This window comes from Gracilinanus agilis, chromosome 5, assembly GCF_016433145.1.
Source record: "Gracilinanus agilis isolate LMUSP501 chromosome 5, AgileGrace, whole genome shotgun sequence".
In the NCBI taxonomy this organism is placed as follows: domain Eukaryota; kingdom Metazoa; phylum Chordata; class Mammalia; order Didelphimorphia; family Didelphidae; genus Gracilinanus; species Gracilinanus agilis.
Window position 1 is genome coordinate 50,000,038 of NC_058134.1, and position 22,133 is coordinate 50,022,170.

Sequence of the window (22,133 nt, forward strand, 5' to 3'; positions counted from 1 at the left end):
AACAATGCAATGATTCAGGACAATCCAAGAGGAACTTATGAGAAAGAGTGCTATCCACATCCAGAGAAAGAACTGTGGCAGTAGAAACAGAAGAAAAATGTATGATCGATCATGTGGCTCAATGGGGATAGAATTGGGGTTTTAATGTTAAAGGATCACTCTACTGCAAATATAAATAACATAGAAATAGGTTTTGAACAATGATACATGTATAACCCAGCGGAATTGCTTGTCAGGTCCAGGAGGGCATTTGGAAGAGGGGAGGGAAAAATCACATGAATTGTAACCAGGGGGAAAACAATCTAAATAAATAAACAAAACAAATAAAATCAGACTAGTAAGAGGAAAGTAGGAAAGATGATTTTACAAGGACTTGTTAATTCACTTTTGCCAACTTTGTTGCAATTTTATTACAAACCAATCAGTAAACATTTCTTAAACGTTTCTGGTGTGCCAGGCACTGTGCTAAGAACTGGGGAACCAAAAAAAAGGCAAAAGATAGTACCTGCCCCCAAGGAGCTTACAATCAAATGAAGGAAACAACATGCAAATAAATATCCCAAAGCAAGTTATTTACAGGATAAATCAGAAATAATTACTATATGGATGGTACTAGAATAAAGAAGGGTTGAGGAAGGCTTCCCATACAAGGTAGGATTTTGTTTGGGACTTAAAGGAAGCCAGGGAGGAGAATAGTTGGAAGCAAGTAAGAAGAGTATTCCAGGTTTGGGAAAAGATGAAGTCGGTTCTATTAGTCTGATTGCACAGCACTAAATCTAAGTGCCAAAACTGGAGATAGAATAAGAAAATGGTTCAGGGGAGAGAGATAGAGCTAAAAGGCTAAGGTATTATTACTACAGAATATCATAGATCATTCTGCTTAGAGATGATCACCAGAACTAAGATTTCATTGTTATCAATTCTCTCCAGAATGGGGGAAAAAAAGTCCCCCTCTACCTTATACATAAAAGGCAGCACAAAAGTACCACAGAAGTACATTTTTCTAAATGAAATAAATTACATTAAAATCCTCATCTGTAACAGAAGAAAACTTGTGCTTTAAAATGTAATAAAAGAACAGACTGATCTGAAATGTACAACATTTTAGATACAGAACAGCACACTCATCATCTGCCCCTGTCTTTTTTGGGCATACTATATTAAAAGTTTAAAACGTCCTATCCTTTCTTTTATTTACTTACTGCTCATTGAGATTATTCCCTGAGCTGGTAACTTAGCAAGCAATTATTTTTATATAATTATGATTTCAAAATAGTAAAGATTTTTTTTAGAATTCAGAAACTTGTCAAATGCAAGAAGGATCTATAAAATAGGAAATGAAATAGAATATTTCTAAATTTTCATCTTTCTCCAAATCTATGATTCAATCATCTAAAGAACTTTTGGCTATTGAATACAATAAGGAACGCCAGTGGTTTCCAAACAATGACTTAAGTCTGATTGCCATATACCATTCCTTAGTGAGAATGATTTTAAAGTCTTTTTTACTTGTTTTAGCTTGCTAAATTTGCTAAGGAGGTTTTATTTTGATTACTCTCTTCAAAATAGTACATAGTCTGGTTTTTATATCCTCATCTATAAAATGAAGAAGGTTGAAGTAGATGATTTTTAAAGACCCTTCCAGTTCTCAATCTACAAGCCAACAAGTTATCACATGAGCTAATTCTTTTAATGTAAACTCTATCTTCACTGAAAGAAAGTAACATAAAATATTATTTGTAAGGAAGAAAGGGTATTTATTCACAGTAGACATTTAATCTACTACTCAGTCTTTCTGCAAGGGAATTCACTTTCAAGCAGAACCAATTGCAAACTGTTTGCTACATATATAATGTATGTCAGAAGAGATGGAGCCACTACCATTTAAGGGAAAAGTAGGTTTAAAGAAAATTTTCTTTAGAAAAGATTCATCTGCTAAGGCAGATGACAAATCACTAACATTCAAGTCTAGCCTTGCCCTCCACACAACTCAGGATGTCAGTAATCTAATTCACATATAATGGAATCAAAATTCATACTGATAACAAACACAGATCTCAGAAGCACTGGAACAATGAGTCACATGCAAAAGAATGGGAAAATTAAGATGAATACCAGCTGATTCAGACATCAGGCCAGGTTAAATACAATGAACTATTAAAATGTACAATTAATGAAAAGGTATCTGTTAGAATTCTCACATCAGAAAGAATAAAATCAGGCATGGAATAAAATCTTGGAGAAGGTTCCAAGTTGTATCCAATACAATTATGTTGGGATACCTTGTTAAAAAAATATTCTGAGTCATTAACATAAATATTGATTTGAGTCTTTGGGTAATTATGTGTTTTAATATCAATGATACATGTTTATGTTTTATGTAGCACTAAATAGAATATCTTCGAATTAGTAACCAGGATTAATTATTTGTTCCAACAGCAACTGTGAATTTAAAATGGATTTGTGATCCATTATGTACTAAGTCTAAATTCATAAAAAGTAATAAGCAGAGTAATAGTAAAGGGGTAAATAACACTAGATCAAGAGAAACAAGGTTGCTTAATCTGAGGATGAAGCAACTATGACACAAATAAGCCAACTTTAATACAGAATATTAATGGTTCAAATAGAGAGATGATGAACATCACTGAGCAAAGAAAAATAAAAAAGGCTTTAAATATCATGAAAAGGATAACCAGAATCAAAGGTTTAAAGGTGAAAAGGCCCTTTAAAGATTCTAACCCACAACCTTAAACTCATATTCTAGAGGGGATGAATTTAAGGCCTACATCAGTGATGGTGAAACTTTTAGAAACGGAGTACAGGGCCCCCTCACTCCTCAGACCTTATGCCCTGCCCCATCCCTTACCCCAGACAGGAGGGAGCAAGCACTCCCATTGGGCTGCTGGGCAAAGGGGTGGGTGAAGTGGGGAATGTCTTCATGAGTGAAGATAAAGGGAGGGGAGTGGCCAGAGAGCTCTGCCACCTATGAGCCACCCACCTTACCATCTGTGTGCTACCACTGGTTGCTTGGGGACACACACACACACACACACACACACACACACACACACACACACACGCAGGGTAATGTGAAAAAATGTCATCAGGCATGGTGGAGAGGGAAAAGGGAGCAGCTCCTGAGTCCCTCTGCCTTTCTAATAAGGAACTAGGGGTGGAGCATAAGGTGGCTCTGTCCTCATGGAGAGCGCTCTGCATGCCATCTTTTGCACCCTCCATGCCATAGGTTTGCCATTACTGGCCTAGATGGTTTTATGACTTGCCCAGCGAAACTCAGATGGTAAGAGAAGATTCAAATCCAGCAATCTTTCCCTTCCCCCACAGTTTATCATATTAAGGTTTAAATGAATTATAAGGAGCTATTTCCTAACAGTAGGGATGATTGCAACTGGTAACTGTAGGGGGTCTCTAGAAGCCTTTAAAAACTTGATTAGAAAATAACTGCGAAGAAAAAAAACAAAAACAAACAAAAAACAAAAAAAAAAATTAACTGCGTCAGGGAATGAATGAGATATTCTTCAAGGAAGAGGTGTGCACTAGATAACGCTCTAGCTATCATCTTTCAGTGATAAAATTCCATCTGATATTTTTGAATGTTAAAAAAGATGTGAATTTATGGGTTAGCCCAGTGATGGGCAAACTTTTTAGAGGGGGACAAAGGAAAGGAAATGCTTACCTGTCAGTCTGTTTCTATGGCAACTCTTTTGAAGTTTCATTGTATTGTATCCTACTCATTGTATTTGTCAGATTAGGAATAATGTGTGTGTGGAGGGGGATAGAACATTTCAGTGGGCCATAGGCCCTGGTCTGCCCATCACTGGGTTAGGCCATTCAGTGATTTGTTATGAACTCTGAGAACAAATAATCTTCTTTGCCATGTAAGACACTTCACATTTGGTCTCCAACCTATTCTTTAAAATTTATTACATGTTATTTCCATTCATACACTGTCATTTCATGATCACAGAGTATTTAATTTCCAATCTTTGTACCTTTGCATTTGTAGTACACTTAGCACAGTGACTGGCATAAGTAGGCACTAAATAAATACTTATTACACTTCCCTTTCTAATTCATCCACCCATATCTAGAATGCACTCCCTTCTCACTTCCACTACACAAGGATCCCTAGATTCATTCAAAATGAAGTTCAAATACTCGTTCCTACTTGCAGCTTGTACTGACTTACTATGCATTCTATGTCTATTTATAAATGGACATGTCTTCTCCCCAACAGACTCATCTGACTGATCAACAATGATTTATTTGCACCTAGCATGGGCCTGGTACTGAGGCAGCACCTGGAAATACAAATAAAATGAAACCATCCCTCACCCTTACCACTCTTCCACCTATGAGACAATGCACAGAAGTTAAGGGTTTAAAAAAAAAAAAATGAAACTATCCCTACTGACAAAAAACTTATATTCTCTGGGGCCAGTGGAGTATGGACAGACATGGGGACAACAAAGATGTGTATGTGTATAAATATGAAATATAAAAAAATATAAAATGAATAAATACAAAATAGTTTAATACAAAGAGTAATAGTGTGGCTTCTTCTTATAGCCAGGATCAGATAAAAATTCTGCTTAGCTTTTAAAGCCCTTCATAAACAGGCTGCCTCATGCCTTCCATGTGTTCTCCGTGACACTGGACTCTTGTACCTCTGTTCATAAAACACTCATCACTTTCTCAACTCAAAACATTTTCACTGATTGTCTCCTATGCCTGGAATTTTCTCCCTCTTAAACTCCATCTCCTAACTAACTAACTTCCTTTAAGTCTCAGCTAAAATTCCACCTACTCTGAGAAGAACCCAATCCCTCTCATTCTAATATATTCCTTGTTAATTATCTCCTGTTTATCCTATATCTAATTTATTGATGCATTATTTGTCTTCTCCATTTGATTAATAGCTCCTCAAAGGAAGGAAATGCTTCTTGCCTTTCTTTGTAGCTCCAGTGCTTAACAGGGTCCCTAGAACACAAAAGGGGCTTACTAAGTGCTGACAGATTATGGTTTGACAGAGAAATGTTAAAGAGTTTTTAATCTGGGAAACGGAACTTTTATGGCTTGAGATCCAATGTGTGATCTTCCCTCTACGTGGCTGAAGTGAAATGAAGGAATAGGTCGCAGGATTTAAAGGAGATTGAGGAAATGGAATGGAGGGTATTTGATGGAGTATCAAAATGGATGCTCCAATTCCCCAGAATAAGGGCAGCAATTATGGAGGAAAATGAGGAGTCAGATGCTGAACTCAGGACTGACTTGGTGGCTGGTATACAAGAGTCACCATAATCTGGACTGGAGGGAGCATTTTGATATTGCATGAAACTTGAAATGGGCTGTAAAATGAGAATGGTAAAGGGAGAATCTGGGGCAAGGTATATTAGATCTACTCATTTAGGCCCAATGAAGGTATAATCAAAAATAATGAGAACTGACATGGGTATGTCATACAACATAAACTCCAAGAAAACAGGTACTGATTCACTTTGGCTCTATCACTCACTGCCTACATAAAGCAAGGATTTAATAAATGTTTTTGGAACCATTCATTTTAATGAGGTACAAATCAATATATGCTTTCCTATATATTATTCAGCTAAAGTCACATACTTTATTATGGTACCTGGTTAAAATCAAAGCACAGAATCCTGGCAAATCAAATGGTGATAAATGAGCACACATAAATTACAGCCATTATTCAAAGCTTGGCTTATTATCAGTACTTGCAAAATCAGGATTTTTTTGGGGGAGGAGGAGGAATAGTATATACAACTACAGTTACACAATATAGACAAATACATTTAATGATGAAAAGAAGTGAAACTCAAGAAAAAAAATAAAAAGCATTTATAAGCTTCTACCTTCTGTGTGCCAGGGTGGTCTCTGCTGATTAGATTCACCTGGATTCCAAATCATATGCTGGGTCTAAGACTGTTTTCCATTTCATGCCCCATAGTCATCTGTGCCTCCTAACTGGTTACCTATTTTTCTGTCTACTATGAAGAAGGCTTCTGGGATTTCACAGAATATAAAATCACTGGCCAGCTTTGTAAGACCTCGAGGAGTCTTACGACAGTTTGATCTAGAAGACTGCTCTCAGACAACTGTCCTCAGCCTCTAGGCTATCTCATGTGGTGATCTCAATTAATGATCATGATGTCAACTGTCATCTCTATACATATGATTCCTGGATAGCTATATCTAGTCCTAATAACTGTCCTGAATTCCAGGACTGCATCACCGACTCTTTTAGACAGTTCAAAATGGATATGTTGTGAGTATCTCAAATCCAATATGTACAAAACAGAAACTCCTTCTCAATCCCTCCCTTCTTCCAAGCTTCTCTATTACGCCAAGAGTATTACCATCCTCCAACTCATCCCAGCCTAACACAAAGGATTGAAACCCACATGTTATCCCTAACTCCTCAAGCCCTACATATCCAAACAGGTACCAAATCTTCTTGTTTCTATCACCACAATTTTTTGATTTGTCCTCTCCATTCACAAAGCTGCCATTCTAGTACTGCCCTAATTACATCTATGAAAAAAGATATGCAAGGTACTATGCAAAAATTATAGCTCTATATGAATTCTAGTTATCACGGCCTTCTTATTAGCCTTTCTGCCTCAGGTCTCTCCCACTTCAATCTACTGTCCATTCAGTTGCCAAGGAGATTCTTCTAAAGTGGAGAGTTGATCATGATATGACTGTTCCTATGGCTTGCTATCAATCTTCAGGATCAAATGTTAAATCCTCTGGAATTTGAAGTACTTTCTAACACGACCCTTTTTTGCCTTTAAGGTCTCTTTATGCTTTACTTTCCTCCATATGCTCTATATCAGTGATGGGCAAACTATTCCCTGAGGGCCAGATCCAAGCCATAGTTTGCCCATCACTGCCTTAAGCAATTCCCTAATTACTACATCTGGATGTGGGGGCACAGTGATTAGGGAATTGCTTAAGGCAGTGATGGGTAAACTACGGCCTGGATCTGGCCATCAGGGGAATAGTTTGCCCATCACTGCTCTATATAATTCAGCTACCTTGGCCCAGAGGCAGTCCCTCAAAGAAGATACCCATCTCCTGTCTCCATGATCCTGTAACTCCCCAAGTCTAGAATGCTCTGCTTCTTCCTTCCCTGGCTAAATGTGTTGAAGACTTAACTCAAGTCTCACCTATAAGAGGTCTTTTCCAGTCTCCCAGCTGCTAGCATATTCCCTTCTATCTGCTCTGTATATGTCTTCAATATGTCTTCCTCCAAATTAGAATGTGAGTTTCCTAAGGGCAGGGCCTCCTTTTAGCTTTCTTTTGTATCCCCATTCTTAGTTTAGTGTTTAGAATATAATTATGATTATCAATTGGCCCTGATTGCTAGGTGCTAGAGAGGAAACCAAGAAGAAATAGTACCTACATTCAAAAAGTATAATGACATAGAGCAAGAAAGTTTTATTTTTAAAGAAAACAATCACTAAAAACATAATGAGCTTTTAACTGATCCATGTTGAAAGTTACGAGAGAAGCTGGTGGAAAAGATAATATTCTTGTTAACATAAGAATTTACAATCTTGTTAGGTTAAAAAGAGAATTCTCATGCATGAATCAGTGAGAGGCCAAAAACAATATTTAAGTGCTATAGTTTCAGTAAGTACAATAGGAGATAAAAGAAAGGGAACCTGGAGAGCTATAGAGGTTGGGGAAGGTGTTATATGAGAAGAGGAATTAAAACTGGGTCTTCAAGGATACGTAGTCAAAAGAGAAGGCAAAACATTTCAGAATGAAGGTGTAATGTCAGCAAAGGGAAAAAAAAAGGTAGGTATGTAGTAAAGAGATGCCTGATTGGAACCAACAGTTTATGAGTGATAACCCAGAAAGCTTGAAAGGATAAAATGGGCCAGATCATGAAGGGACTTGGTATTATAGGTGATAAGTAGATCATGATGAAGATGACAATAAAAACTTTTATAAATTAATCTGGTATGTATTATGTATAGTAAGAAGAGAATGCAAATGGAACAGCCTTTAGGAAGCTGTTGAAGCAATCCAGGTTTTGAGTAGGTAAGAGAACTATATTGTTGATAATGGGAAGACAAGATAAGATGCACCTAAGAAACACTTTTAAAAGGGAACTGAATGGGCTCAGCATCAGGTTGGATATAAAGAGTGAAAGAGAGGTTGGCATAAAAGATGATTACAAGATTTTCTGGAATGGTTTGCCAAGAGAATGGAGGTAAGAATGGTACAAATGTTTTAATGTCTGCACTTAAAAAGCAAAAACAAGTTACCATTTAAATAATTTTGCCTTCCATTAAAGCACTGGTTTTAGGGTTGTTTTTTTTTTTCAGTGATATATTCTCATTAGCAATAATGCAACAATTGTAATTTACTACTTATGTCACCAGAGATACTATGTCAAAGAGTGGTAATAATACTTATGAGGAAGTGCAAAAAGAGTGCCTTGAACTCTGTATAAAAGAAATTCACAATAGATATAATACAATTTTTAAAACATTGAGATCAATTTTCAAAGTATTTAATTCCCCCATTAAGTACTAGGCACCATGTTCTAAGTTCTAATTACAAAGAAAAGTGAAACGGGCCCTGCACATTAGGACCTAATATTCTACCATCTTGAAGAGTGGAAAGTACAAGAAGAAAGGAAAATAACCATCAAACAGAATATTAGAGTAGGGATTACTCAAGGTCTACAACTGTGAATTCATGCTTGCTTTCTCATCTAGAAAATATCTTTACAAAAATGCTTTGTGGGTAACTTAGGAAGATTGAAAGCATTAAAAACTTTCACAAGTGATTTTCTAATGCAGAATTTATCTTTGTGGTCACACAAAGTTAGAGAATAAAAGATTTAATGTATTTCCTGATTTTGAGTGCTTGTGCAACATGCTTTACATTCTAAAGAAGGAGGAAAAAAAGATTCCAAATTTATACCAGGACATGTAGTGCAACAAGAGTCTATTAGATTAGTTGATTAATATGCATAAATTGGACATGTGCTACAGGTGGGGGCTCAGAAATAAGCAAAGGCTGAATTTGTAAGTGGACCATTGCAAAACTACTATAAAAGAAACCAAACTCTTTAAGAGTCACATAACATCATCAGGAGAATAATGCTAGTATAATGGAACACCAGAAGAATTCAAAAGAACATGAGTTCTTTTTACATTATTTTGAGTACCTTGCGAGTAACTTAAAGGGTAACAGAAAGATACAACAGAGTGGAGGGGAAGTGGTCATAGAACACCACCAGGCAGAGCCTTGATCTTTTCCACAATAGGTGGATTATACAGCAAATAGAAGAAACAACAAACAAACTATCTGAGTGATTCAGTGGTGCAGAACAAAGATTCAAGATCTTAAAATCATGCCTCCTCTTCTCCCAAAGTGTGATGAAGCCCAGGGACCCTGCTCAAAATACTAGTTTAAAAGCATAAAAGTACATTGGATTACAAAGGAAATCAATTGAAATAATTATTTAAAAAATTTTTTTAGAGTTCATGAACCCCAGGTTAAGAACCTTAGAGAGTTAAAAATCTATAGGAAGCATTTAATGAGAAAACACAGACAAAAATTACACCAAATAAGAAGGCACAGAAGAGTTACAATTAACACTGATAGATTGAACACCAACATAGATGAGATAATGGCTCCTTTTAAGAAGAGCTTAAGCCAAGAAATGTTTTTACTTTCAATGCCTTTCCAATAGCAAAATCTCAATCTTTTACTTTTGTAGATTTAAAACATTTTGAATTTCAAAGGTCTGTGTTAAGGAAAATGCAATTCTTAACTAAATATGTAACAAGAATTTCTGATCTCTTCCCCCTTCTCCAAAGACCCTTTATAAAAGTATTGGACACAATTTAAAGATACTATTAATCAAAAATATATAAACTAACTTGAATTCTCCAATAGGATAGGAATGTAGGTGAAGGGATTCACTTTTTCCTCAATTTATTCTGCAAATTGCAACTATCTACATCTTAGTAGATAAATCCTGGGAGTTTTCCAGAGGCTCACAAAGATGACAAATCTTGCCCAAGACCTCAAATAGTAATTATCAGCAGCAAGATCTGAACCCATATCTTCTTGATTCTAAGTAATCTATTGCCTATATCATAATGCCTCTCTATGATAATTTAAATATTCTTGGGGGAAAAAATGATCAAATTTAATGCCATATAGAGGACTTCTCAGAAAACATGTCTCAAATATAGTATCAAAACGTGTATGTTTCTATAGCAGTGACACTCACCCTAATATTCGGTTCATTCCATGTCTAGCAGCATAATGTAATGGAGTATTGTGCTGGTAAGGCTCCCCATAAGACGTATTTGGATCTAGGGATTCTTTTAGCTGAGGGTTGCTCTCATATATTTGGTAGGCCAAGTTTTCATCTCCATTGATAAGTGCTTTGCGGAATTTGGTGGTTGTATTTCCCATGTTGTTATCCTGGCAGTTACTGGCACCTCTTCCCTTTCCCCTTCAGCCACTTCTTGAGTGCTTTTTCAACATGCTTCACATTCTAAAGAAGAAGAAAAAGATTTCAAATTAGGCTGTAAAATCATATTCATGAGGAAGCTTTCCTCAAAAAACAAAACACTCAGAAACAGCTAAAAAAATACAAGAGGAACAAAACTAGGTTGTTAAATTATTTAAATAGAAAATTCACTAAAGTATTTAATGGTACAAAAATTAACTTTCTGTTAAACTGTAACATCTTTCCATGGCCACAGTTTAAAACGACACATAGGCTTTGTACTTTGTCCCATAAAATGAACTTTAAATTCATGTTTTCCAAGTTGTCTCTTTATTGAGTCAAGGAAAATCTGGTTAACATCCCTATAATTCATCTACAGACTTTACACAGACAATAATCATGCTGCATCAAAGTGGGCAACTTGAAATAGTTGAAATCATTGGAAATCTTCATTAAATACATATTATAGGTCGGAAACTTAAAGGAAAAGCAAAACTGTACAATCTTTAAAAGCAACTAAAAAAGGACAAAAAATATTCAAATCTCTGAGATACCCACTTAATACAGTGGAGAAATGAGACACTGTAGAGGATGCATACAAGAGTTTTTTTAAAAAATCACTATTTGGTACAGTATCAGGAATCTAATTCTTTACCATTTAAAACCATATTTATAGAAAGCTATTTGTATGACTTCTAAACACAAGTAGGCTTAACAATAAAGAACAACGAAGTGAAGGTAAGATAAAATACTTTAGTGCTCAACAGTCAACTACTGTAATAAGTGAAATGAACAACAGACTCATTAAATTTTAGTTTCATATGAACTCAAAGGGTTGGGGAATTAGAGAAAAACTAAATGAGGCAGAACCAGTAATTTGGATAAAGGCAAAGGCCAGACTTGGAAAGGGACACCAGCTAGTAAATATGGTCAACACGAAGATGAACAGAATCTGATGGTACAAGGGAAAAGATGTGGCTAAAGTAAAAGAAACAGATCTAAAATGATGAGAACTTCAGGAACTACTTTCCTCAATTTGGTGCACTTTCTTTTAGGTATGTATGATTTTGAACCCAGACTGTGTGAGTTCATCCAAGTCCTTGACATTCAGAGGCTAGATGGTTCCCTAAACTACTGCCTGCATTATTCTCCAAGGAAGCAGCTGTTTCTAAGACATAGCAGACATTTTATAAGTTGTCAAGTGTGGACTTCTATACACTCTAAAAATCTCCCCAAAACCCTCCCTGAAAAGTCATCCATCCTCCTTTTACATGTCAAGGGAGGGAGCATTCACTACCTACAAAGCAACCCCTTTAATTTTTTTTCTTTTGTTTTTAATTTTAAACCCTTAACTTCTGTGTATTGACTTATAGGTGGAAGAGTGGTAAGGGTAGGCAATGGGAGTCAAGTGACTTGCCCAGGGTCACACAGCTGGGACGTGTCTGAGGCTGGATTTGAACCTAGGACCTCCTGTCTCTAGGCCTGGCTCTCAATCCACTGAGCTACTCAGCTGCCCCCAGCCCCTTTCATTTTTTAAAAGTTAGAAAGTTATATTATATAATTATACAAAGCTGAAATCTCTGTAATTTTTGCCCATTTGTCCTGGTTTTGTAGCCTGAAACTATACATGAAGACAGTTATCATGTCCTAGGCTAAACTGACACCAGCTTTTCTAAGCATTCTTCACATGAGAGACAGCAGTATTATAATGTTGAACTGAGGCAGAAGGTCCAGATTCAAATCCTTTTTCATATGCTTACTAGTTACCTATAGGACGGACATGGTGAGTCACTTTGTCTATTTCTTCATCTATTTGGAAATGGCCTTTTGATAGCTTTAGCTTCAAGTTTTCTGTTTCTAGTTCTCTTCACAATTAGTCTGAAAACACTTCAATGCCTTACTACTGAAGCAGAAACAAGTAAATCAAAATTACATAATCACACAATGCTGGCACCCCCCCACCCCCACCCCCATGCCAAAGTAAAGATAACTTATAGATCTGACTTCCTCCATTACAGAAGACTAAGGTCCAAAAGACAGCGAGAATATTTGAACCTAAGTCCTATGATTCCAAGTTCATAGTTTCTTCCTTTCAAAGGCAAAATTTCTTTTGAAAGCTACACAAGATCTGTAATTTATCCTTTAAAATAACATTTGAAAGGATCTGTGATTTCACTGATCCTTCTTAAGAACACAGATAGCAATTCATTCAATCTGTCCATCCTGTTATTCACCCAGGGCTTTCCATTAGTTCAACAAAGGAAATCTACCTCCCATGCTAGGGACTTTCTTCAATTTACCTTGATACTGATGTAATATCAATGGTGAATATAGACTTATCCTTTGGTTATGAATTACCCATGAGATCAAATGGAATAATATATGCAAAGCAATTTGCAAATCTTAATGGATTAGGAAATGCTAACTACCATTAACATATGGTCCATCCTCTTTCTCTTTTCACTCATATATTTCTTTGATAAAAACTTTTGAATAGATTTTCCACATCTTTGTTAAATAATTTTGCTTACACCCACTGAGCACTTATCCATTGTGACACTCCATTTGAATTTTTGGAAACTATAGTGTTCCATGATTCTGTAATATACAACAGCAAAAGGACACTAGGGTTAAAAATATAGGTATTTGTTTCAATTAGGCATTTGGGTTCATTAGAAGAACTATTTTAATTTCCCTACGGAAATCTATCCTGATACTTTTACTGCTCAATCTTGGGCCCAACTCATTGTCCATTTGAGCATCTGTCCAAGATATATACATACTTGAAGACAGGTTCCATAGATCAGTTTTCCATTGAACTACATATCAATATGGTCAGTAGCATTCTATTTGTTGTATGATTTACTTATGTATGCAGTATGTATACCATATTTATATATGCTGTTGTTCTGTATGGCCAAATTTAAATAATTATGGCACTCTTTCAGGAAACTCAACTATATTCCAAGGTTTGACGCAATACAACTTCAAAACAAAAACTTCTAGATGACTGCACTCTACAGTAGGGGGTTTTCATTGTCCTTTATCATGTCATGGAAACCTTTATCAGTTTGGTGAAGGATATGGGCCCCTTTTCAAAATCATATTCTTAAATAATTTAAGGAAAAGTTACATTTCAGCTAGAGATTAGTGGGAAAAAATATAACTTCTTCCCATATGAGTTTACAGACCTTGGATATCTATACATAGACCCCATAAGCACTAAGATCTCCTGATCTATAGAGAAATTATCCCTTGACCAGGTTATCTCTGCCATTATATCTCACAAAAAATTGTGAAATAGCATGGGTGGCATTCAGTCAAATTTAGTCTTTAAAGAAATATTTTGCTTTACTGAAACAAATGCTTTCATGGTTGACAAATGCTAAGTACAACTAGAACTTTTTTCCCCCTCCTTCAGTGGCCTACTGTAAAATATCCCTTGCTGGTTCCATACTAATGACCTCATCAAGGATGCCCTCATTGCATCTGTGTATTACTCTTTAAAACATTAAGCTGATGGGAAATTGCTGTTCTCTGTTACCTTTCAGACACCTTGAGAATCAACCACTCATTAACCTCAAAATTGTGCTGTTTCCAACAAGGTCTTTTAAGCCATACAATATACATTGTAGAGAGGGAAAATAATCTTGCCTGAGACCAAGATAAATCTCCTTTTATTCTTCATTTAATTTGTAGAAAATCACAGTACCAAACATATATTTCCGTTGTCACTTAACTTTTTTGTAACTCTCAAATATATGCAACTAGTGAATCTCCAAAATCACTGAGATAAATGGTTCTTAAGCCTTTTGATCTAAGGGCTCCTTATTCCCCCAAAGAGCTTTAGTTTATTCAGGTTAGATAAATACTTGCCATATTCAAAATTAAAGGATCCGAGTGTTATATGAAAATAATTTTGACCTTGCAGACCCCCTGAAAATGTCCCTGGAACACCATATGACAAATGTTGATTTGGATAATAAACTTTACCTGTAACAGAAACAACCAAAAAGTTCAAGTAACTAGAATCTATTTTTAGGCTAAATTCAGAGATAGCAATCTCCAGGGAAATGAGGAAGATGACTCAAGGTTTGAGCAGGTTCCATTGTTGGTCATTCTGCCAGTACTGTGGGAGTTTAAAAATCAGAATGCTCCTAGAAAAGATAAGGGAAGAATAGAGCTTGAAGACAAATTGAGGAAAAAAAGAAAATAATCAATGGAGAAAAAAAAGGACTGAAAGCAAGGAGAAAGGAGAGGGAAATTTGAGAAAAAAAATAGGCAGAGATAAATGAAATAGAAACAGAAATGTCCAAACAGTTCCAGGTAGGGTATGAGCAATAGATTAAAAATAGGTACATCATCTTGGCTATATTACTTCAAACCATCCTAGCATATATTTTTCAGAAAATCTGCAAAATGAAGCAAAGACATGTAAGGAAGTATGATAATGATAAAAGAGAAAACATTTAATACATTTTGAAAAAGGTGAAAATTAAATAGTTTAAGTTGAGGAAAACAAGTTGGTTTTTTCAAGTTTCAAAATAAAGACTTGAAGAGACAAGTTGTTCAAATGTTTTAGTGTTCTGATTCAAATGAATCTATTGGAAAAACAAACAAATTCTACTAAGGTAGGTCATATTAAGTGAATACTGAAACTGGAGCAATTAGACAATGTTTTTATCTGATTGGTTTTCACTGAATTCTAAAGACTGAGCTTTGGTTTACTAAAAAATATACAAGTAAACATTTTTTAAACACAATGGCCAAGTCATCTTTATTTCATAAAAAACGATTTTTGTTTTAGAGTTTGCCATGACAAAAAGTACAATGCATTCAATCAGATAACAATGAAGCTACTAAAATTTTTCTGAATATTATAAACCCAGTCTAAATCTTCAACCATTTAGTAATTCTAAAGATATTACTGGGTCTATTTTGGCAGTGCTTTCCAAAATTAAAATTCCACTGAATTCTAGGAGTCTTAAGACAGACTGCAAATGCTGAATAGGCTATAAAGGCTCACATGACAACAAAATCTATGATATCTGGAAAATAAAAATATAAGGTTTCTAAGCATGTTTTCCTGCCTTTTAAAAAAGCAAATTTATGGACAAAGAATTTGAAGCAGTAGTTCTATGATTTTTTATGTCTTAAAATTAAGGTCTATTTTAGAAGCCAGGTTACCTGACAAAATTGACAAACTGTAGAAATCACTTTCAGGGTCAATAATTTATATATTACGAGATTTCATGAAGTTTTCTCAATCACACAGGACCTTCCATTTCATCTTGGTACAAACTATGCAGCTCAAAGATAAACTCTTTGCAAACAAATACATCTATGTTCCTTGACTCCATTTTATTGTCATTTCCAACTCAAATTAGGCAACCACCCCCCAAAAAACTACATCTTAACCTCATCATCACAAAGCACTCAGTCTACTTTCTAATTTGATACTTCCCTTCCATTTATAACCTATCTTTTCTCACTCCCACACACTGAACTTGCCCTTTCACTCTTACAGTATTCCCATTCAATTCAGTTCTTTCCACTTTGCCCACTCTTGACTTTACTGAACTTCTCACAAACTATAATTTACTTGAATGCTGCCCAAAATAGCAGATTTTACTTATAAAATTCATGCTATAAGTGAGGCAGATTTTACTTATAAAATTCATGCTATAAAAATTCAAATTAGTTCTTTAATACTCTTTTAGCAACCTTATATCTCTTATGTTCTTTCCAATCTTTTCTCCCAAGTTACTCTAGTAAATCACCTTTTTTTCTTGAAAACCCAAATCCTTTAACTCTTTATTCTCACAAGATAAATTTCTCTTCTACTACTCTCATCTTCTAGAAGCTCACTGGACTGTAAGCTTCTCAACAGCAGAGAATTTATCTGTATATTCTTTTAAAATCTAGAACACCAGGTAGCACACCTGTTAGGCCTCAACAGCAGAGAATTTATCTGTATATTCCTTTGAAATCTAGAACACCAGGTAGCACACCTGTTAGGCCTTAATACATAATTAGGAATGATTTTTCATCTAGAAGAATGAGTTTAGGGGACTTGATAATAAGAAGGGGCAAATATGGGACTCTAACCTAAGTTATCTTTTTTTTTTTTTTTAAATTTCTGACCTTCATCTTAGAATCAATATGTATCAATTCTAACGTAGAAGAGAGAGGTAAGGGCTAAGCAATGGGTGTTAAGTAACTTGTCCAACATTATAGAGCTAAATGTCTGAGGTCAGATTTAAATCTCATCTCTAGGCCTGGCTCTCAATCCATGAGCCACCTACCTGCCCCATAACCTAAGTCTTTTAACTCCTGGTTCATCATTTTTCTCATGATACTATATTGTTTTCCTAATCACATTGCTGTCTCCACACCCATTGTCTGATCTCTCCAAGTTTCAAAGGAAAGGTGCCCTCTTCATCATAATAATTCATATCTTCTGACTTCAAATTTAGTGTTATATGCCAAGCCTTCCAGCTTCTTAGGAGGGCCTTAATCACCCTTATGCTTTCTGACCAAACTGTTCTTTTCCCTCATACACATATTCCATGTCTTGCCTCCCTACAGATTGTCTCTGATTCAATGAATACCATTTCCTGCTCACCTCCAACTGTAGCTTCCTTCAAAGCTAAGCTTAAATGCTTACATGGAACCTTCTCATATCCCCTCTGTGCTAGTTCCTCCCCCCACAATCAAATTACTTTGTCCTTATTCCATAAATATTTTGTATTTTATAATGTGTACACATGTTGTTTCATCCCATAGAATGGATGCACATGAGAACAAGAATGGAAGCTCATTGAGAAGAGGGACTTTTGTTTTTGTATCTCCAGTTTCAAATGGCTGTTGATATTTCAGCTGATTTTCTCCTTTTTATCTTCAAACATGTCGGGGGCTCTCCTATTTTAAAAGAGCAAAAAGAACCATCTTACTGGACTCTGCTGCCATTTCTATTTATTGCCCTGTGTTTCTTTCTTTCCAATGTTGAGTTTTATCTGAAAGACATCCTTCCTTGTATCTAGTTCCTATAGTCTGGCTTTGTCTTCCATCACTGTTGAAATAGTTCTTGCCAACATCACCAATGATTGATCATCTTTTGGTCAAAAACAAAAGATCAGTCCTCAACATCTCTGCAGCAATATAATTCACCTCTTAAAAATTCTAACCTGATCTTCCCTTCACTGTGATTCCAATGATTAGCTAACAGCAGAACTATTCTCCCAGTCACCAAGTATCACAGGATCAAAGGATCATAAATTTAGAACTAAAAAAACCTTAGAATATAGACCATTTTATCCAATTCACTCATTTTACAGATGAAGAACTGAGAGACTGATTTGCCTACACAAGGTTGCATGAGGGTACAATTCAAATGCAATTCAAATTTTGGACCTCTGAGTCCAAACTCAGCAATCTTTCTACTGGGAAGACCTGATTTTTCCTCACTATTTAACTCTTCGTTTTAAGACAGCAAAAAGTTCCTACTGATTTTTTCTTCAAGACTTTGATTTTCTCCCATTCCTATTGTAATCCCTCTTACCTATGTCCTTTATTATCCCACACCTGCCATTTCCTTACAGCAAGTTTTCCTGGTTTCAGTCTTTTCTCTCCAATTTATCACAAATACTAATAAAAGGTAAAGTTTCTTAAAACATTATATTTATCATGCCATTTCATCAAAATTTCTTTTGAAAATAAAACCAAAACCAAATTATGGAACATAATGGGTTCCAGAAGTCAGTAGGTAAAGGATTTATTTCACTGTCCAGGTACAAGTTAAAATCCTCTGAGAAAACTGTAAGGTTAATAACACTTCTTGGTTAGTTATAGATATATGAGTCCAGGGGTCCCACACAAATACTAAGGAAAGTTTATCCTATCTTCTTGCCCAATACTTTAAAGTAGCTATCCAGATATGGAAGACAAGTGCAAATATTTCTGAGTCAGGGATTCTGCTTTCCTATGTTCTATTTTTCTCCAAAGACTAGGTCTAATGGGGCTCAGCTATGGGATTAGGGTCACTTTGTATCAGCCAGATGATTTTAAAGAAGTTGGGGTTAGGGGATTCTTCAGTACAGTGTATGCTTACCAAAAAAGGAAAAGGACAGGGCACAAATAACTATTTGAAAGGGAAATAATGTTGTCTCAGCTAGATCATGATAGGATTTAGGGCAAAAGGTAGCTTCTTATCAATGAGTTGTTTTTTCAGTTATGTCCAACTCTTTTATGACTTCATTTGGAGTTTTCTTGGAAAAGATACTGGAATGGTTTACCATTTCCTTCTCCATATCATTTTACAGATGAAGAAACTGAGGTAGGATTAAGTGACTTGCCCAGGGTCACACTAGTAAGTGTCCGAGTCTGTATTTGAACCCAAGTCTTCTTAACCAGTAGGCCACCTAGCTGCCCCATAATCTAAAGATGCGATCAAAGAATGAACTGAGAACCTATGTGAGCAGGAAGAAGGGATCAGATATGAAGAAAAGCTGTAGACATATGAGCTTGAAGGAGATGGACGAATTAAGGATAAAGCCAAAGTAATGAATCTGAAGTGTAAAGGTTAAATTTAGTGGTTGAACTTAAATTATATGAAATAATGTGGTCGCCAAAGTAATCATATCTCAAGTCAGAAGTTTATTTACCAAATTAGAGGGGAAACAATAAAGTAGAGAAATGTGAAAGAAGTTAAGAGAAAATAACTATACTAGTCCTCAGCCAGGAGGGTCAGCACTGAGTAACTATGAGGCCTCCTCCAAGATGGAAGCTAATCTCTTAGGAAATGTTACAAATAATATTGATATAATAGGGTATATATAAAAATATTAAGGGCAATTGTAATCCATATTGATAATTAAGAAAACCTTGTGCCTGCTAAGATCTAATTCAAATGGCTGCTTCCTAGCAAAGAGGAAGTACCAATCAAGTTCTCCCTATTTAAGCTTCTGTTTACGTTGGCTCACATCACCACGTAAGACAGGAAGCCCGCTGAATCATAGGAAATGTAGTCTATAAGAGATCCAAATGTCCACAGGAAGTTTAGACCAGAGATTTCAAGATCAGCTCCAGGACCCCCAAATTTCCAATATCACAGAAACTAGGAAAGGAGTCAGCCCTTTTCACTCGCCCAACCACAATTCACGCAGAGGTCTCCAGTGAAGTTCCCTTGAAGATTATCTCCAGGAGACACTGTCCACAAGCCTCAACTTCTTGAGACTGCCCCAGCCCAAAGATTTTGTGGCTTTTATGGTGGTTTCCTGGTCCTGCCCCTCTTCACAGGGTCCAATCACAGTTTCCAAATTGTCCAGCCCAGCCCAGAGGCAGTGTCTGCTCCACTGACCTGTCACCTCTAAAGGTGTTAACTCTCCTCCTAGGATTCACAGGTTTCTGAGTTGTCACCCAATTTGGATTCACAGGTTTTGGAGTTACCACTCAGTGGGTTGCAGACTTCCCCCTACTTAAGGTCAAGTAGGGGTGTCTTCCTTTCCTAGGTGTAAATTCCTGTAGTAAGAGTTTCCCTTACTTTAGGGATTAAGTATGGGTATACCCACTCAGCTTTTGTTGATTAATTCAAAAGTAGACAAAGGAGAGTTAATCCTGTCCTCACAATCTAGTGAGGTACTAAGTAGGGATACTTCAGTTATTATTAACCAAAGTTTTAACTCCAACTAGGCAAAGAGAATAAAGGATTCCCTTTTCACAAGTGTAAACTAAGAATAGACAAAGAGAACCAAGAATTTCCTTTCACAGAAGCAATTGCAAAATGATGATGCCTCCTGTAGAAATAGACACATCTAGAAGGAAGGTAGGTTTTGGGGAAAAGGTAATGATTTCAATTCTGGATTTATTGCTTTTAAGACATCTCTTTTGTAGTTTATCCATTTCAGTCATGTCTGACTTTTCCTGAACCCATTTGGGGTTTTTCTGGCAAAGATACCAGAGTAATTTGCTATTTCCTTCTTCAGCTCATTTGATAGATAAAGAAAATGAAGTAAAACTGGGTTAAGTGACTTATTCAAGCTCACATAGCTAGTATCTGAGGCCACATTTGGACTTGAGAATGTGGATCTTCCTTGACTTTAAGCCTTGTGCTCTATCTGTTGTGCCATCTATCTGCTTCGAAGGTTACTTAAAGAATATAATCTAATATCTTCATTTTACAAAAAAGGAAACTGAGGTCCAAAAAAGTAAAGTTACTTACCTATGTTGCACATTAAAGCCAAATTCTGCAATTTCAGTTTTCTTGCTCAAAAACGTACAAAACATTGCTATAAGAGCCTAAAGTTACCAATCTGTATTTAAGAACTTCTGAAACATTCTATCCTTATTTAGTTACTGTCTGTACTGCAACATTGTTAGTCTTATCAACAAGAAATTTAAGCACCTATTTCCCAGGTACTGGGAGTTGATGACAGACTTTTACAAAGTAACCAAGTACAATATTATCAAGTTACAATGTCGGATTAAAAAAAATTTTTTTTGGTCTGTTCTCAAATAGCTTAAACTCTAATTGACATACAAAAATCCAGCATGTAATAACTGTCATATAGTAGGAGATAACTGTCATGAGCTGTGACATGCTGCTTGAAACGTGGCTTGTTTTATTTTGTTTGTTCTTTTTCTGACCCCACTAGAGTGAAAGCTCCTCGGGGACAGTCTATGTCTAACACTTTCTTTAGAGAGCAGATAGAATACTGGACTTGGGACTCACAATTACAATTTGTTGTAAAAAAGTTTCAGATATTCACTAGTCTCAGTCTTAGGTTCCTCATCTATACAATTTGAACAATATCATCTCTAATATTTCCTATACAGGTTAGTTGTGTGGTTTGAATGGGAAAATAAATGCAAATCACTTTATTTTACAAATATTATCATCTGATCTCTCTTACATCCAACTGACTTCAGCCATAGTAAATACTCAAGAGGATACATGCTAATTGGTATACTTAGAATTTACATTTAAAATATTAAGGCTTTTTTTTTAAACCCTTAACTTCTGTGTATTGTCTCATAGGTGGAAGATTGGTAAGGGTAGGCAATGGGGGTCAAGTGACTTGCCCAGGGTCACACAGCTGGGAAGTGTCTGAGGCTGGATTTGAACCTAGGACCTCCCGTCTCTAGGCCTGGCTCTCAATCCACTGAGCTACCCAGCTGCCCCCATATTAAGGAATTCTTAAAGAAAATTGTGCCTTGGTTTTATGTGAGTAGAACAACCTTTCAATGATAAAAAATTAGAAATCTAAAAAACATTATTTCATAAAAATATATCACATTTTCCTAAAATGGTTAAAGATGCTGATTCAGTCAAAAAATTACTTAAGTTAAAAAGGAGATACAGTATCATTTGCTTTCTGTTTCATGAGTTCTGAGAGTATAAAATATCTCTTAAAGCTAAGATAAGCAGGAAAGGCTTCATGAAGGAAATATTGAGGTGGGCCTTAAAAGACAAATAGTATAATGGAAAGAGAGCTGGATTTGGAGTCATAGGACCTGGGTTCATATTTCAATTGCCAATCATTACCTGACTGATCTTGGGCAAGTCACTTAAATTTCCTGGGTTTCCTCATCTGTAAAATGAGGTGGT

General features: G+C 35.9%; 1 protein-coding gene across 1 annotated transcript in view; it reads right to left on the reverse strand.

Annotated features, from left to right (window-relative positions):
- The window catches only part of ANKIB1 (ankyrin repeat and IBR domain containing 1), a 104,323-nt gene that overhangs the window by 77,100 nt on the left and 5,090 nt on the right, over nucleotides 1–22,133 (reverse strand). The window contains exon 2 of the mRNA XM_044678619.1: nucleotides 10,304–10,573. Within this exon, the coding sequence (XP_044534554.1) occupies nucleotides 10,304–10,491 (188 nt within the window). The 5' untranslated portion in view covers nucleotides 10,492–10,573. The remainder of the gene's footprint in view (nucleotides 1–10,303; nucleotides 10,574–22,133) is intronic.